Source organism: Felis catus, chromosome E2 (genome assembly GCF_018350175.1).
Source record: "Felis catus isolate Fca126 chromosome E2, F.catus_Fca126_mat1.0, whole genome shotgun sequence".
Lineage (NCBI taxonomy): Eukaryota > Metazoa > Chordata > Mammalia > Carnivora > Felidae > Felis > Felis catus.
The window spans coordinates 24853999-24873455 of NC_058382.1; the positions used below are offsets into that span (position 1 = coordinate 24853999).

The 19457-nt window shown below is 41.6% G+C and overlaps 1 protein-coding gene and 1 long non-coding RNA gene across 3 annotated transcripts in view; both read right to left on the bottom strand.

Annotated features, from left to right (window-relative positions):
• Positions 1-1835: 1835 nt before the first annotated feature.
• LOC111558081 lies at positions 1836-3199 on the bottom strand. Its single transcript, XR_002738635.2, has 2 exons — positions 2370-3199; positions 1836-2122 (listed from the first exon to the last, which is right to left on the bottom strand). It is a non-coding gene; the product is annotated as an uncharacterized LOC111558081 (long non-coding RNA).
• Positions 3200-10600: 7401 nt separating this feature from the next.
• The window catches only part of VPS35 (VPS35 retromer complex component), a 30968-nt gene continuing 22111 nt past the window's right edge, over positions 10601-19457 (bottom strand). For both annotated transcript variants that reach the window (XM_019819672.3, XM_003998004.6), the window contains exons 13-17: positions 17386-17508; positions 15357-15536; positions 14622-14861; positions 13340-13483; positions 10601-12685 (exon numbers count right to left, since the gene is read on the bottom strand). In XM_019819672.3, coding sequence (XP_019675231.2) covers positions 12506-12685; positions 13340-13483; positions 14622-14861; positions 15357-15536; positions 17386-17508 — 867 coding nt within the window. In that variant the 3' untranslated portion in view covers positions 10601-12505. The remainder of the gene's footprint in view (positions 12686-13339; positions 13484-14621; positions 14862-15356; positions 15537-17385; positions 17509-19457) is intronic.

Sequence of the window (19457 nt, forward strand, 5' to 3'; positions counted from 1 at the left end):
GGGTGACAGATTCCAAGCAAGACCAGAGCCTAGCAAGGCAAATTCCGTTGGATCTTAATGCTTGCTATGGACTGAATGTTCATGTGTCCTCCAACCCCCATGCCAAAGTGTATATGTTAAAACACTAATTCCCAGTGTAATAGCATTTAGAAGTGGGGCATTTGGGAGGGAACTATGGTTATATTAGGTCTTAAAGAATTAATGCCCTTATAAAAGAGGAAGAGACACAATATCTTTCTACTTGAAGATATGAGAAGATGGTCATCTGCAAACCAGGAAGTATGTCCTCACCAGATCTGCCAGCAGTTTGATGTTGTTCTTTCCAGCCTCTGGAACTGTCAGAAATATTTGTTGTTGAAGCCACCCAGTCTATGGTATTCTGTTTCAGCAGGCCAAACTGATGAATCCAAGGCTCAAGAACGATTCTCTGCCTGGATACCCTACCTTCCAGGACCAGTGGGGCAGCAGTGTCAACCCTAAGGCTCTTTGCATGAGTCCCAGCCCCTGAGGCACTGTGAAGGTATAGCCTGGCCCTCTGAAACAAATGTAGCACACATACACAACAAACAGGGATTAACTCTTTAGCATGGTCCCCTAGCTACCCAATACCTGGAAGGGGAGGGAGAAGTATATGCCTGCTAGACCCCATTCTCCTGTCTTCTTACAGACAACAGTAGTACTACCTGCATCTTCTACATGACCTGCCATCACTTTTCCTATTTAAACTGGTCTAGATGGATTCTCAGCCCCTGGTTGGTGGGAGAGGGGCCCATCAATCTGCTCCAAGTGTCATTTCCACCAGGCCCAAAGTATCTTTTCAGCAAATGAAGAGGCAATTAGTAGACAAGAAAGGAGATAAATGCTGGCTTGTTTCTTTCTTCCTCAATCATCAGAGTTGTTTCCTGCCTCAAACATCATTGCTGCCACGAGAGGGACAGTCATCTCTCTGCTGGCCATGTTCTGTCAACATCAGTCTGGAACCAGCTCTGCTCAACCATAACTCCCTGGATGTCCCCAACTGAGTATCTTCCCATTCTGGCCCATGTTCCCATGTGTAAAATGAGTGGATTCAACTAGATTAACTAGATGACTGTTTCTCAAATGCAGGCTGACAGCCAGTTGAGGATCACAAAATAAATGTAGTGGGTCAAGACCAGCATTTAAAAACTAATAATAAAACATAGAGTAGAACCAAAAATATCAGAATGCATCATACTAAGGGCAGTCACTGTTTTTGTTTTACTTTTTCCTCACCAATATGTGTGTACATGCACATGTGTACAGTATGTGTACACATTGGGTTATAATGTAAACAGTATATTCTAGGTGGGTTGTGGTTCAAAAAGCTTGAGAGTCATTGCACAAATAATCCCCAAGGGCCCATCCCTGCTCTGTGGCCCAAGAATTTGTATCTGTGACATTGGGTCACTTTTCCCACCACCAGAACAAACTGGTCTGCAAGAGGCAAATAACAGGACAGATAAAGCAGCTGCCATCTGCATAATTTATACACATCCCCTCTTTCCACATACCTCTCCCCATGCCCACACACCCCAAACCACAGGGAGGAGCTTCCTGACAGATTCTGCCCCAACCCCAGTGATAAAAGTGTTAAGGTACAGTCTTCCAACCTCTTCCCCCTCTCTAAGAGGCCATTACTCCCAGTCCTAGTAGTCCTGACAGGTAGTCCACTCTGAGCCAATTCGCCACAGGGAAGGACTGTCTATGCTGGAGAAACAAAGGGGCTAAGGTGAGAGGGAGCTCTAGGAAGCCAAACTAAGACCCCACACAATCACTACCTATTGTCAACCTTGAAAATAAAAACAACCAGTTACTTTACCAGCAAAATGGGTTTATTCAGAAATGGCAGAGGAATTGCAATTTGGACATGCAAGCCAAAGCAAAATCATAGGCTAGTCCAGAGAACAAAGGAAAGGAACATTATAGGGGAAAGGGAAGTTGGGAGGGGCAGCTTTGGATAAAAGTCCATTAGAGGAAACTGAGAAGGGTGATTACAGTTTTTCATTGGCTAAGTTGTGGCAGTTTCTCATTGGCTAGTCTGTTGTTGAGCAAGGAGAAAAATCTTCCTCCTGCTTGCTGGGGTAATAAAGTAGCTTTCTTCCTGTTGGAAAATGCAAGGCATGGATCTTTCTGTTGGGATCTGCAATTGTCCTAGAGTTGATAAGGGGTGAGATCTCCCCTTCTGGCCTCCTGCCTCTATTTTATTTTTTTTAATTAATTAATTAATTAATTAATTAATTAAGAGAGAGACAGAGAGTGAGCAAGGGAGGGGGAGAGAGAGAGGGAGAGAGAATCCCAAGTAGGTAACACACTGTCAGCACAAAGCCTGATGTGGGGCTCACACAAACCTGAGCTGAAATCAAGATGCTTAACAGGTGTCCCTTGTCCTCCTGCCTCTATTGTAATTGAAGTTTCCTGTATTCAGTGTCACACCACTGTGAAAAAAAATTTTAAATGGCTTTTTCAATGGTAAATTAGAACAACTTTTCTACCAACCTGGCAACCTGGCAACATGTTGTAAAATAGTATTTTATACTATTGCATTCCTTTTGTCCCAGCAATTCTGTTTCCATTAATTTCCCCTGAGGAAATTATGTAGATAAGTGAACAAAGATACACAAGCAAAATCAAACAAAACAGAAACAATTGATAGTTGTCTATCAACAAATTGGGGAAATATGCTCATCCATATAATGGAAAAATGATATCATTAAAGATAATAATGGTTACCTGTATTCCGTATGGATGTGCGGAAATGTCCAGATTTATTATTTCATGGGGAGAAAAAGCAGATTATAAATCAAAATAGCCAAACCCCATTCCACCCCCCACCCCAAATCTATGCGTTTTGGGTTTTTTGCATGTTTGTTTTGTCTGTCTAGTTCTGTGGAGGAGGGAAGAGTTGGGGGGTAAAAAAAGGGGGGGGGGGGCATGAAGCCTGGAAGGATTTAAACCCAAATGTTCAAAGTGGGTATCTCAGGGAGGAGATAACGGTAGAAATTTTGCTTCCACTTGATGCCCTTCTGTATTGCTTGTTTTATAAGTGCACATACTACTTTTACGATAAAACATAATGAAACAAAACTATTCCTGTTCGGGAAAATAGTAGTAACAACTTGCTTGGAAGACTCAACCTCCCTGCATTCGCCGAGGGGAGCTAGACCGCGGCGCAGCGCGAACCCTCCACCTCCCCCCGCCCCCCGGCCCCCGCCCCGCAGGGTCCCCTGCCCCCACCGCCAGCGGTCCCCGACTCCTCCCACCCCAGTCCCCTGGCAACTCCCCGCTCTCAGCTGCTCCCCAGCCAGCCGGCTGTCCCCAACCAAGCACCCCGACTCCGACCCCGCCCCAGGTGTTCCGGACCCCACTGGTGGTCCCTACCCTACAGGCCAGGGGCCCGGTCCCCAGCGTCCCAGCCCTGTCCTGGCTGCAGGCAGCCGTCTCTCCGCCCCACTTCCTCCCGCTGCGCTCCCTATATCCCCACCGGCCAGGCGTCGGCTCCAGCCGCGCGCCCCCTGCCCACGGGCTCCCTTCGCCAGCCCCCGGCATCCCTGCCACCTACAGCATGGAGCCGAACGCATCGAGCAACGCGTGCGTTACCGGGCTGGGGCTCCAGTCAGGGCTACACTCCGGACGGCACGCCGGCCACTTCTCGGCGCCGGTGGCCGCGCTGCTGGCGGCGCTCAGGGCGCTGCTGGCGCTGGCCACGGTGCTGGGCAACTCACTGATCGTGGTGGTCTTTGCCGTGGACCGCAGCCTGCGCTCCAGCGACAACTTCCTCCTCAATTTGGCTGTCGCCGACCTCCTGGTGGGTGAGTGCGGTCTAGGGACCGGCGGCATACAAGTACCCTGCGCTCGAAAGTCTCCCTCGAGAGTTGGGGCGCCTTGGGGTACCCCAGGCCAGGCTGGAGCTGGCAGCCCGGCGGCCGGGCCACCGCTCCCCTGTGTCCGCAGGCGGCTTCTGCATCCCACTGTACATCCCCTACGTCCTGACCGGGAAGTGGAAGTTCGGGAAGGAGCTGTGTAAATTGTGACTAGTGATGGATTACCTGGTGAGCACCTCCTCGGCCTTCAATATTGTCCTCATCAGCTATGACAGGTTCACCTCTGTCACCAGGGCGGAAAGAAGGCCAGAGGTTCTACACAAACCCGCTGGCGTGGAGGACTGCCAGGGACACAGTCGGGTTTGGAGTTGCTGGGCTAGTGGCGGAGAGAAACCACCATACGATTTCCATATATTTTCAGAACCCCAGATATTCAAAGGGAAAAGAAAAGGAGATGCTAAAACTAGGTTACAAATACTGATATCCGTTTTAAATACATTTAACAAATTAAAGAGTTAAAATGCAATATAAACTGTGCCTTTCACATTTTTTATTTTTATCCTTATGAAGTGTACCGTAGGTGTTATGGTCATGAGTATGGTCAGGAAGGATGCAAACGTAAAGTCCTATTAAGGCATCTTTCTCTTTCCATCCATTGTTCTCACCCTGAGTCCACGCCTCTGCTCAACTGTCACCTCCTCAGAGACTTCCTTGGTCATCTGTGTCAAATAACAACCCTCACCTTCTCCAGTTCTCCTTCCCTGCTATACTCATGCTTATCATGGCTGGACACTGTATTCGAGGTCTGTCTTCTTCACTAGAACCCAAGCTCTAAGGGGGCAGGGGTCTTGCTACCTGATGTTTTCCCAGTGCTTGCTTGTAACAGGGCTAGGCATAGGTACTGATTTAATGAAAGCATAACTTCATCTGGAGGCGTGATCCAAAGTCCACATTCAAGGCCTGGTGTAAAGGTAGTATGGGTGCCAAGTGGCTTTTTGTCCTCCCTGGTAAGTATTCATGGCTGCCTCCCCAAGAACAGTGCTGGGTGGGAAGGGAAAATACTTCAGTATTTCCAGAGCAGATAGCAAAGGGAAGGGTTTGCATGAGCAATCACAAGTACATTGCACTCACAGTGGTGCTTTTTAGGCTGGTCCAGGAGTCAGGAGACCTAGGGTCCACTCTTGATTTAAGACACAACACATTGTGTGCCTTTGGCACATCACAGCACCTCTGTGTACTTGTTTGCCATTAGGAAAGTGAGGGGTTAAACGCCCTTTGGCTCTAACCTCTATGATGGCTAATTCTTTTGGTCCTCACCTCCCTGTAAGGTAGAAACTAAAGATTTTTATCCCTATTTTGCACACAGGGATAAGACCCAAAGAAATTAATCATCTGGGGCAAAACTGAACCTTAAATGAGACAGAAGAGGGAAAAAAAAAAGCATTTTTACTGCATTTAAAGCATTTTCCTTTGGGGCTTTTAAGAAAATTCCTTTTATCTTTTGTTCAAGTAATCTATGTTCACTATAGGAAAATTAGAAGCTTTGGCAGATAGAGCCATCCATTGCTAAGTCCACTCTGTGGCACTCAGGCAATTTGCTTTTTCCAGCTGCAATTTCCAACCCATTTGGGAAGCACTTTTTTTTTATTATTATTACATATTTAGACTTAATGGGCTTAGAGGTGGGGGGCAAGCTTGGCATTTTTAAAAAGGCCATCAGGTGATTATAAGGTATTAGAAGCTACAACCAAGAATGAGACTCATTGCCTTTCGTCACTGCTCTAGACCAGCTCATCCCTGTCTCTCATCTCTGTTACTGTTTATTACACTTTCACTGTATTTGGCCAAAATAATTTCCTAAGTACCAACATCATTTAAAGTGGCATTTTCTAAATGAGCCCAAAGTAAACATTACTTGGGCTCACTCTCCTGTAATCCATTGGCGATTAGGTTTCCTTTGCTATGAATGAAAGGCTTTGGGGTACACTGAGGGCATACAGAGTAAGATGGCCTAATTAGCAGTATTAAATGTTCTGCATTGAACCATTGAGGGCTGGGTCTTCTGCTTCAGTGACACACATTCCCAAAGGGTCTTCAATATGGCAGCCCAGTTGGGGGAAAATGCCATCTCTCCAATCTTCAAAGAACCTTTCATTTTCACAGTTATCTCTCATCATCTCAGAACTTTTTCTGCACACCAAAGATACAGGGGAGAAAAAGCCAAGAACATTTATTTCATGCTTCTGCCCTTACAGATATTTTTATGCTCAGTAAGAATGATACATAATATTTGATGGCCTATTTTAAGTCAGATACTGTTTAAAGAACTTTATATGGATTATATCCAAGAGCTGATATACATAGGGTCATGACAACCCTGTGGTCCAGGTAAAGGTGTCCCATCTTATACATGAAGAAACTGAGGCACACAGAGGTTAACTAAGTTGCCTAGGACAAACAGCTAGCCAAGTGATAGTGGGCATTTAAATTCAAGCCACCTGACTCCAGAGCCTCTACTCTTGGTCACTGAGACCTTGTGCCACCTACAGGAACAGTAGGTGGGACTGGACTGATCAAAAATAAAAATACAGAGTGAGCACATAAAGTTAACAGCAGGATGTACTTAAAGTTGGAAGAAGAAGCACGGTGCAACACAGTGCTATTCCATTTGTGGATGTTGAGCGAATTATGTATATAATGTATACATGTTCTCAGAGGTGTTGAAAACGTATGCTTTCATACGTGGAGGAATACCACTAACATAAAAATGGGCAGACTTTGAGTTGTGTCCGCAAGAGGGAGGCTTTTCACCCATTGCACGGAGGCCCCTTGGAGTGGCAGAGTAGAGCTAGGGAAGAGTTGGCTGATAGGAGAGTAGAACCTCTCCCAGCTCCCAGATATTAGCTCAACAACTAATATCCGACCTCACCATTGGCACCATGCTGTACCAGGCTGAGTGAGTGAAGGTGCCTCAACTTCCCCTCTTACCGGCCTCTGCTGTTTCCTTTTTAGGTGACTTACAGAGCTCAGAAGGGCATGACCAGGAATATTGTTTTCGAGTTGGTGGGTGGTGGCATTCCTCGTCTATGGACCTGCCATCATCGGTTGGGCATATGTGGCCAAAAGGAGCATCCTGCCTCAGGGGGAGTGCTATGCTGAGTTCTTCTACAACTGATGACGACCTCCATCATCGAATTCTTCATTCCCTTTATCAGCGTCACTTACTTCAACTTGAGCATCTACATCAACATTCAGAAGCGCACCTCCCTGAGGAGGAACAACATTGCCCAGAGCCAAGACAACTCGGAGATGAACTTCCAGGGGAGAAAAAACACATTATACTTTTTGTTAAACTAGTTGAGACGAGGAGCAGGAAGAAGAGAGACCAGGTACTCTCCCCCAGACACAAGGGTCTTTCCTTGGATGTCCCTGGGACTCAAGATTTACCACCTCTGCAGGTAGACATCCAAGCCAAAGCAGCACACTGGCAACAGAACAACTACAGGGCCAGCAAGTGTCTGCATTGCCCAGAGACAGCCAGACCTCGCCAGCTCACTGGCCAGCCGCCTGCAGCTCTTCCAGATTAAGCAAGTGGCCAGGTGGCTAGCCATCATCATGTGTGTTTGGCCTGTGCTGGACACCCTACACATTGCTCATGATCATCCGAGCTGCCTGCCATGGGATATGCATCCAGCACTCCCTCCACGAGATGTCTTTCTGGCTCCTCTGGCTGAATTCGGCTATCAACCCTGTTCTGTACCCTTTATGCCACATGAGTTTCAGAAGAGTTTCATCAAACTGCTATGCCCTGGAAAAGCCAAGATCCACCCTCATATGTACATAGGACAGAAATGCCTCCTGGAGCAGATTGCCTAAACCCCTTATACTGTCCAAAGGAAAGATGTTTACAAACACTTCCCTAGGCCACTGCCACACATTTCTCCTTAGTCTTTACCACAAGGAAATGTAAGAACCATCTTACATTATAAGAAACAAGTGAAACAATTTACTGCAAGTACTATTAAAAATGTGTCTATGGAATTGTTATCTAGGGCTTCTTACTCAAACGTATGGTCCCTGGACCAACAGCATTATATGGGGGCATATTAGAAACATGGAATCTTTGGCCCTACCACAGACCTGCTGAATTCCAGAATCTGCATTTTAACAAGATCCCAGGTGATTTGTATGTTTAATAAAGCTTGAGAATCTGGTCCAAGGGATGTGTAAAAGGATAAAAGTAGTTGACAGGCATGGTTTTGTGATAGCCCATATCCTGAGAGACATCCTATTTAAGGCTTAAAATCATTGTGGTTCAAATTTATATTAATTTTACTGAATCTGCACACTATCCTGTCAACCCATTTTATTCTTTGATAAGGATCACCAGTTTAGATTTTAACTTTTCTTTTAGTAGGCTCCATACCCAACATGGAGTTTGAACTCACAACCCTGAGATCAAGAGTTGCGTGCTCTACCAGCTGAGCCAGCCAGATGCCCCAATATTAACGCTTTTTATTGGAGTTTTGAGTACTCCATTGCCTTTGTATATAGACAGTAAGCTTGATAAAAAATGGTAGAACCCAGGGGCACATGGGTGGCTCACTCGGTGAAATGCAGGGCTCAATCTCAACAACCATGAGGTCATGACCTGAGCCAAAATCAAGAGTAGAATGCTTTACCAACTGAGCCACCCAGGCACCCCCAAATGTGCTCCTTTCTAACATTATATCTAATGGTCATGAAGCTATTTGTATTTACACTTAGCTCTGCCTTGTAAAAATAGATTAAAGTCACAGCTTAAGATTTTACTTCGTCTTAGGAAGACATTTCTAACCTAAGGCTAATCACTGTGATGAGTGGTTAAAATATACAGTACATCTCCAGAGATTTTGGAGGCTTGGACCTAGTTTTGTTGGCACACTGCAGTGTGATGTAGAGGAGTGAACAGCAGTATGAGGTCCTTCCCTACCCATTCCCAACTGACTTATTTTGAATTACCACAAGCCAGAAAACCTAAGTCTTTAATCAAACCTAGGGCAGGTCACTCAAGTATACAACAAATGAGTAGATATTGGCTAGCTGACTCAGTGTCTGCTGTCCAACTCCAGGACACCCCCAATCATAGCAAACAGGAAGGCTCCTTGAGAGATTTCCTCACCCCATCACTTTTCATTTATAGTATGTAGTCTGGAATTCCCATCATCAAAGACAATGCCATTGAGAAACCCTTTCAATTCCATTCGCTTGAACTTTTTTCTTTGAATTCTTATGAAAGCAATGTAATGGAAGAGCCCTCTGAAATCTAGACTTTGTATTTAAATCCCCTCTCAGTGTCTATGGTGGTATACTTATTCCTTGTGGTCTGTCCTATTTCTCAATGGCTCTGAGAGATGTACATGAACTGTACTACAACCATTCTTCCTTTTCTTCAAAGCACTCTATGATGCCTGATCAAGTCCAACACCTCCCTCTTTTAAGCTACACTAACAGATAAAACAGCCTGCAAACTAACCGGGACCCCTAGTGGACAAGGTAATATCAGAGCTCCTTTATCTGATGGCTCCCAATGTCATGGCTAAAGGACCAGTCAGAAGCATGAGTGTCTAGGTGAAAAAGCAATCATCTGGACTCCAAGAATCACTTCAGACAAGTGGAGATAGGAAAGGGAAGGCAGAAATGTCCTAAAACAGCATCTCAGAATGAGAAAGGGTCATCCACTCATATCACCTCTTAGATATGTCCTCCTAACTAACTGTCCCCTAGTCTTGGAATTCTCCATGCAACATTAGGCCTGACCTAGGCTCAGTGCTTCTCTCCACCTACGAAGGGTTTTTTTCCCCCTGGTCTATCAACAACCAGTACTTTTTTTGTAAGACACAATAAAAATTACTAGAAAAAAGGAGGCAAGGGAAGCAGGCATACAAAGCACAAGCCCTAATTCATCAGATTCAACAGATAAGTGTGTCAATTCTTAGTCCTTTTTTCTTTTTTAACTTTTTTAAAATTTCTCATTTTAGACAGGTAAGAGTTTAACTTGCTTCAGTCCATGGATCACTCTTGGATAGCCTGGCTCCATCTATAAAATATGGGACTGCAGGTCAAGCATTAGCCTCACAAGGCTAAAAAGACAGACTTGAAGTCACATGAGGATTCATAAAACCTCCTCCAGGCTTTATCCCAACACCTTCAGCCCCCACTTCTATGCTCTCCTGGGCATACCCTTATCACATTACTGTTGGTCTTCACACCAGATGAAAATTCTCAAAGCTAGGGACCCTATCTTGTTCACCTTTATACCCAGTGCCTGCACTTGGCATATAGTAGGTACCCAATTTTTGTTCAGTAAAGGAATGTGTGAATTAAGATTAGCAGAGCCTTTGGTTTATTTCCTAAATCTGTTCTCTTCACCTCACCAAAACAATGGGAAATACTTTATACCCTGTACTGACATTTTACCTCTGAACCTTCCTGAGCTCAAATTCAAGTATTCTCCTTGAGTCATGTCTTTATTTCTCCAGCTGTATTTCACAAAATATGTGAACAGAATGAACATGTTGACTTCTATTCCACAATCAAGTTTATACTGAGTAAAGTGGCACCTGCAAAGTACAGAAAGGATTTGCTAGACTAAAAGGGTCTACAGAGAAGCTTAGGATACTTGGTAGATTTTAATGGTACCAATTCTATAACTTTATTCTTTAAAACCTGATGTCTTAGTCCATTCATGCTGCTATAACAAAATACCATAGGCTGGGTAACTTATAAATAGAAGTTTATTTCTCATAGTTCTGGAAGGTGTTAAGTCCAAGATCAAGGCACCAGCATGGCTGAGTGAGGGTCCTTCTCCAGGTTGCATACTGCCAACCTGTGTTTTCACAAAGTGGAAAGGAGCAAGCAAGCTCTCTGGGCCTCTTTTATAAAGGCACTAATGCCATTCTTGAGACTCCACCCTCACAACCTAAGCACATTCCAAAGGCCCCACCACTCAACATCTTTGGAGGCTAGGATTTCAACATATAAATTGCAGGGGTGGTGGGGAGAGGGGGATACAAACATTCAGACCATAGCACCTAAGAAGTGCTAGACGTCTATCAATGTGGGTGAAGGGGCAGATGGTAAGGTATTAAGTGAGGTGATCATTTGAAAATGTCCATACATTTGCAAAGTCTCCCTTCAAGAGGTGGAGCTTAATGTAATTCCTCTTATTCTTGAGTATGAGTTAGTCTTAGTGACTCCTTTCTAACAAACAGAAGAAGGCAAAAACAACAGTATGTCACTTCTAAGGTCAGGTCATAAAAAGGCATGTGGTTTCCTCTTTGCCCTCTCTCACATGGGTCACTTTGGAAAAGCCAGCTGCTGTCATGAAGACTTTCTAGCTGCCCTTGTAAAGGCCCACAAAGAAAGGAATAGAGGCCTTTAGATAATGGTCATGTGAATAAGCTTGGAAGCCAGTCCCAACCAAACCTTTAGATGGTTGCAGCTCCAGGCAAAATCTTGAGACACCCTAAGCCAGAACCACTGGCTAAGATGCTCCCAAATTACTAAGCCAGAACACCATGAGATAAATGTCTGTTGTTTCAACACACTAAGTTTTGGAATAATTTGTTACATGACAGATAAAGGTGGTGAGCCTTCTGGGAATTAATGTGGAAGTACCATGCCTAAGGAGAAGAGAATAAGGCCAAGGAAAGCAAATGGGTATAAACAGAAGAATAGATGGTGCCTTGCACAAGAAGTGCTTAAAATGAACAAGCAAGTGTTGTACATAAGATTGTCTATTAACCACAGGCATTCTACTAGCTCCTTCTATAAATCTAGCATGAAAGGGTAAAAAGTCCAAAATTGTTAATAGCAACTTTATTGTTTCACTGGTGAAAAAAAAAAAAAAAAATCATGGTAATTGTACGATGCATTTCCCCTTAAATTTACAATGAAGGTTATACATAAATTATACTGATCACGAATTTTCTATTTTATGCTATTTAGAACAAAATTATTTTGATAAATATGCCCAGAGTAAAACATAGGTTCTTAATGAATGACGGAGTCCAAATATGCAAAATATAGCTTTTGGTTTTGACCATGGTGCTTTAAAATTCTCAAACATGCATTAATATATTCTAGTTTTAGGGAAAATATTACACATGGCCTTATCTTGCATTTAGGGAAAAACCCAAGCTGAATTTCACATACAGTATCCCTTTCCTCTAAATTAATCTCAAATTGGACTAGAGAACAAAGAGACAGACACTTTCAGGTTAGTACTCCCAAGTAACGAAAGAAATTACACAACCAACAAAACGAAATAAAGGAAGAAGGGCTTCATTAGTAGCTGAGATAAGTGGTGGTTTGCTGTTTTTTTTGTTGTTGGTGGGTTTTGTTTTTTTGTTTTGTTTTGTTTACAGATCACAGGAGTTTTAAATAGCAGATCAATCGTGCTACCTGGGGTGATCAGACAGATTGAGCACTTATGAAGTGAATAGTTTTATTAAGGTCCTGAAGGTGAGTGTCCGGAGGTGCTGGGTAAAACACATCACAGGTAAGAAACGGGAAACCTACCTCAGCATTTCTGAAAGGCACAATCTATGGAGGGGAAACCTAGTATAATAAAACCCTTACTGGATGTACATGGAAAGAAGTATGGTGAGCCAGTTTCCTTTTTAAAGGATGAGACCTTCATAAATTGGCCCCTCAGATTCTGGTGACTCCCGCCTCAAACGCAAATGCTCCAGTGTGTTATGAAAATGTTTGTTAATCTGCTCTGTTTCTTCACTGGACTCAAGATTTGGGAGGTCTTCTCGTATCTTTTGGATAAGCTGGTTCAAAACCTGAATTGTGACCTACAAAAGAACACGCACAGTTTCATAACCAAGCATGTACGATAAAAAAGAAAAGATAATTCAATAAAAACGTTTTAAAGATTGTCTTACTCGCACCAATCACCAGAGTAATCAATCATAAAAAAAGACATGTGAAAACATGATCCCTGCTTTGAGCAACAACTATTGGCAATTCACCAAAACAACCAACAAAACAAAATGAAAAAAAATCAATAAAAATTAGAGCATCACAAACCAATAAAAGAATAGCAAAATTTTACTTAACCTACAAATCTTCAACACTGTACTGCTAAAAGGATAATTCATTTAGGAATTATTCTAAACTTGTATGTGATGACCAATCAGTATACTATATTTGTAAATTATTTTGTGTTTTTCAAACAGACAGGGACTATTTTTTTTTATAAAATATTCATAACAAAAGAGATGAGAATTTCTTGTACATGATGAGTTCTTCTGTTAGAGAGATGCATCTACAGACAGAAAAGGATACTAGAGAATAAAAGAGACTACTAGGTGAATTCTCTAAACTCTGACCCTTTTAAACAAAAAAAAAAAGTTATCAAGATCATAAACTTTAATATGTATCAGATCTCTGAAGAGCAAGAAGGGAAGTATTAATTCACTAACAATATTTTATTATAGTTTACTTACCGCATCATTTTCCTTTTCATAAAAATAGATATATCTGTTCAGAATTTCTATAAAAAGTTGCACTTGTAAAGAGGGGTCCATGCACTGATTTGCTATTTTCAGAGCTTTCTTTAAGCATTCCATTACCCTCTTGCCTCCATGAAGCTAGAATAAAAGTGAGGGGATTGGGGGTAAGGGAAGAGTATTAAAGAGATTAATGAATCACAAATGTCCCATTTCACACAAAGAAATAAACAGAACCCTACCCTACACTGGCTCTTTTTTAAGGTACACAACAAATTTAAAACCTCTTCATTTTTTTTAAAGACACAGCTATATTTTAAAACATGTATTTGTTTTACATATTCACTTTTTTAAAGAGTATCTATTTCTTTAAATGTTTATTTAATTTGAAAGAGAAAATAAAGGAGAGAGAGAATCCCAAGCAGGCTTCACACTGTCAGTGCAAAGCTTGAAGTGGGGCTCAAACTCACAATGAGACCATGACCTGAGCCGTAATCAACAGTGGGATGCTTAACCAACTGAGTCACCCAGATGTCCCTGTTTTACATATTTGTATCTTAAATGTTTTATATTTATTATGTATACCTTTTTTCTTTTTTTTTTTTTAGAGAAAATGTGAGCAGGAGAGAGGCAGATAATTTTCTTTTTTAATGTTTATTTATCTTTGAGAGAGAGAGAGAGAGAGAGAGAGAGAGAGAGAGAGAGAGAGACAGACAGACAGACTACGAGCAGGGGAGGGGCAGACAGAGGGGGACACAAAATCTGAAGCAGGCTCCAGGCTCTGAGCTGTCAGCACAGAGCCCAACGTGGGGCTCAAACTCACGAATTGCAGAGATCATGACCTGAGCTGAAGTCGGACGCTTAGCCAATTGAGCCACCCAGGAGCCCCAGCAGAGAGAATCTTAAGCAGGCTCCATGCCCCATGTGGAGCCTGACATAGGGCTTGATCTCACAACCATGAGATCATGACCTGAGATGAAATCAGGAGTAGGACGCTTAACCAACTGAGCCACCCAGGCATCCCTGTTATGTATACTTTTTAAAGGTAGTAGTATATACTTGCTGTGTTACAATATCCTTAAAGTGGGTCTTCACCACAGTATGTTAACTCTGTACAGTATACTTTACCATCCATTTCATTTATTTTAATAAACAAGGCAATTTTCTTTGTCAAGTTTCCAAGCACTCCAAATGCTTCACTTCCAGCACACAAGGACCCGGCAGCTACTTCCAGCAAACAATCCCCTCTTCTATGACCAGGAATGACCTCCCTCCTTACCTCTTCCCCATTTTTGTCTGTGTTTCTGCCAGACCAGAAGAGATGTGCACAGGTGCTCACAGCTCGGCCCTGATCTGGTTTCTTCAGAAGTTTGGATGCAGCAAGTGCACACTGAGTCCTCAAAGGTTCATGATTCTCTTCACTGAAGCACTTCATCCTCTCAAAAGTACCGATGATCAAGGTGATGGCAGCAAGCTGTGCTTTGGAATCACTGATTTCATCTTCATACAGAGAAAATGCCTGGTGAACAACAAGCAGAAGAGACCTTTACTACTATCTACTCAAGCATTTTCTAAAGTACTTCCCAACAAACCCCCATCGTGTGAGACACTCTATAGCCCCTTCAGATCACAAGATGCTGACCCCTCCCTTGGAGAAGCACAAGACACAGCTAATATGGAAAGATACAACTTCCAACAAAGAAACTTGTTTTAACTAGTTTAACCCAGAGTTCCCAAGCTGAATAAAGGTACTTTTTACCCCATGAAACACTTTTACCTAGGCTTACCCAGAAATCTTAAATCTCATTAGCACCCAGTAACTGATCCATTTTCCTGTTCCAAATCAATCAATCAATATGACTACAGTATTAAGGAGTTCCAAGATGGTGGGAAAGGGATAATTACAAATTCAGTTAAGAGACAATCCATGTGCACTAACCGCCATAACTACAGACAGGTGGCTGAACACAGCAAAACCGTAACATTAAACACAGAAAGGAGAACAGACCATCACCTGGGACATAAATTCATATGCTACTGTTTCGTGATTTTCAAAACCAATTTCTCCAGCAGCTAGAGCCCCTTGAAGAAAAAGTCTTAAGGGTAATTCCGCCAGCTCTGCTTTGATCAAAGCACTGATAGTCTGGTGAGCAAATGAAAAAATCTTCTGGCATTTTTTTTCCCATTTGTCATCCTAAAAGGAAAAAAAAATAGTTTAAATTACCTTACTTTCAAGATTAACTCGCTCAAGAATATTCATTTTATGTGAAACGTCTTTAGAACAGGGAAAGCAGGAAAGCTGAGCTCAAGGTTCTCCTGGTATCCTTCTTCTGTTTCATTTATAAAGCACACAAATGAATCAAGCACAATGTCTTCTCAAAACATCAATTTGTAGTTACTGACTTGACCATTTTTGTATATTTGGCATTTGTTTTTTCTCATCAGAAAATCAACACATACCCCAATTGGACAGAATTAAGAAAATAAACCAAAGAATTTTAAAAATTGAAATCATCCCTAAATCTACCATCTAGCAATAATCAGTAATAACATTCTGATGTTAAGGTCTTCTTTTTTGTCTATGCAAATCATAACTAACTAGGATCTCTGTCTGGTTTTGTTTTCTACTTTAACTCACCAGAAGAGTAAAACTGGGTTCGTGCTGCATATACTTGCACCCTTCACTTATTTTGTCATAACTTTTCCTCATGATACGAAGTTACTGGAAATCATTTTAATGACTAGAAACTTTTCACAAACTGGATGTAGGATAACTTACTTAACTACTCCCTTTGGAAATAATGTGCAATATGACAATGAATGCTCTGTATACATAAAGATTTATTGAATCCTTAATTATTTCCTTAGTATAAATTCTTAGAAGTGGACTTTATTAGCTCTTTTAAGGCTCTACTTACATAATGCCAGAGTTTTCTAGAAAGACTGTACTATTTCACATACCCACCATTACCAGATGAGAATTATTATCACACCATTGCCACTGCTGAACCTTATTTTTCTTTCCTTTTTACCAGTTTAATTTCTAAAACAGAGGTTCATTGTTGTAATTACTAGTGAGGTTAGATATTTTATCCATGTTTAACCATCAAAATTTCTTATTAAAGCAATCCATTCTTTTCATTTTTAAAATCAGATAATAGTCAAGGATTAAATGCAATAATCCAAGTATATACACAGTCCTCGGCATAGTATACGGCACGTAGTAAATGCTGGCTGCTATTTCCATTGTTACTTTTGCCAAAATCTATACATAGAATGCTGGAAAAGGGTCTAAATGAGTGGCTGGCATGATAAAAACTGGCCAAAAGCTGCTACGTCATGCTGGCATATCCACTAAATAAATCTGCTTCTCCACTATTAGAAAAGTAAGTTTACCGAGGCTTACTCCTTAACACTAACTGACTGTCCAACTATCAGGTATGCTATATTTAAGTATTTTCTATAAAACTGTATTATCGAAGACTTAAGTCATTATTCTACTTAAGGAATAAGTGCGTAAAAAAATGTACACAATTCATAAAATAATTCAATTTTAGGCTTTTGGAGAGAGGTTATTATGCAATCTCAGGCCCTTTCATTAGGCAAAGCTACCTTGAATCAGACCTTACCTGTTATGTACTTGCAACCTCTACATGAGATTACTGTATCACTTTAGAATTGGTAAAGATCCTAAGAAAGTAAAATCATTCCTAAACTAAAGCACTCTGAGCCAATTCTCTAATAAACTTATCAATGTCTCACAAGTAATCTTTAAATACAGGAAAAACTCCTAGCATAAATTTATACTGTTTTAATCTTTCATTTCTAAGTGTTTTTATGTGATCCCTCAGCTACTATGCAATCTACCAACACCACTGTTAGGAACACTTAATACAGGATGCATAATGAATTGACTTATTGAAACTGGAATTTTATTATACCATTGTCTATTTTTTTATATGTCTCAATTTCTATAATAAATAACACATACAGATGAAGAAAAAAAGAAAAAAAAGTAATGACATACTTAAAAGTCAACCCACCACTTTAGAATTCTCTTTGTAGCGAAATGCCAGCTGGTAAGCTGCAAATACCAAAGGTGGCAGTGTGAAGCGAATCCGTTGATTTCCACCAGCTCCAAAATGTTTTCGTGCCGTGTTTAAAATCTGACCCCCCCCCAAAAAAAAAACAAAACCCAAAACATTAATCTTTCCTGAACTATGATTAATCATTTATAAAATTAAATGAGGGCTCTAATCATTGTCATTGCTACCATTTTTGACTGTATCTAATATGCAGCAGGCTTTACAGTAGATGCTTTACATTTCTTATCTCACTGGGTCAATACAATCAACATCGCAACCAAGACAGATAGTAACCCCATTTCACAAATGAAGAAACCCGAGGTTCAAAGGTAATCTGCCCAAGGTTATACAAGCAGAGACAATGACAGATGTACACATATTTCCATATACATATGTACATGGTACACTGTGTTTATAAAAACTGCAGGCTCTGGGGGAACCTGGGTGGCTCAGTCGATTAAGTGTCCAACTCTTGACTTCGGCTCAGGTCATAATCTCACAGTTCATGGGTTCAAGCCCCACATAGGGCTCTGCGCTGACAGTGGAGAGCCTGCTTGGGATTCTCTCCACCACCACAACCCCCCCAACACTCCTCCCCCGCTGGCGCACGCACTCTGCCTCTCTCTTTCAAGATAAATAAATAAACTAAAAAAATAAATAAGACTAAAATTAGGGGCATCTGGGTGGCTCAGTCGGTTAAGTGTCCAATTTCAGCTCAGTCATGTATTCACTGCTCACGGCTCAGAGCCTAGAACCTGTTTTGGATTCTGTGTCTCCCTCTCTCTCTGCCCCTCCTCTGCTCCTGCTCTCTCTTTCTCTCTCTCTCTCAAAAATAAACATTAAAAAAAATTTTTTTAATAAATAGATAATTAAAAAATAAATTAAAAAAATATAAAAAGACTGCAGGCTGTGAACACAGACTTACATTTAAAAGTAGTGTCTAGGGGTACCTGGGTGGCTCAGTCAGTTAAGCATCTGACTTCAGCTCAGGTCACGATCTTGCAGTTCGTGGGTCCAAGCTCCACATCAGGCTCTGTACTGAGAGCTCAGAGCCTGGAACCTGCTTCGGGTTCTGTGTCTCCTCTCTCTCTGCCCCTCCCTTGCTTATACTCTGCCCCTCTTTCTCTCAAAAATAAACATTAAAAACAATTTTTAATAAAAAATAAAAAAATAAAAGTAGTTTCTAACACTTACTGAGTGACCCTGAGTAAAGTATTTACCTTCTCTTAGCTATAAAAGTTTCATTTGAAAAATGGGGTAGTATATTTCTCCTAGGGTTGTTGGGAAGATCAAGTAATACATGTGAAGTGTTACCAGTTCCTGACACAAGGCAAGTGCTTAGAAAATGTTGGCTATTAGTAGGATGCAAAAACAGTTATATGCACATTGCTGGTATGTCATACCTCCTAATTCAGAAAAAAAAAAAAAAAATACCATTAAAGTCAAAAGAAATGACAATATACTTTAAAAAGAGCCATTGTGAAACATCAGGTTTTTCAGAAAAAACACAAATATTCATGAAATATTTTTTAATATGTGTGACACACTGTGTGACATATTCAGATTCTGTATTCACAAAATATCCTCTGATATAATAGACAGATAAGAGAATGCATTCCCCCTTGGGGAGTCAGAGCTAATAATCCTTGTCTTAATTCTCAGTACATAGGCAAAATCAATTGGCTAGATGTGGAAGACATACTTCCTACCACTACATTTGGTATGCAACAAAAAGTGAAAACCAATGTAGCATAAGGGGATCACTTAAAATATCTGAACAATCAGCCAGTCATCGTACACAGATCACACACAGTGCACAGAATGTGACACTGGAGTGCCCAGAATGTTTATCATTAAGCCAAGTCAAAGACTATCATCTTGCCAATAGAAATCAGCTTCTTGGGGTGCCTGGGTGGCGCAGTCGGTTAAGCGTCCGACTTCAGCCAGGTCACGATCTCGCGGTCCGTGAGTTCGAGCCCCGCGTCAGGCTCTGGGCTGATGGCTCGGAGCCTGGAGCCTGTTTCTGATTC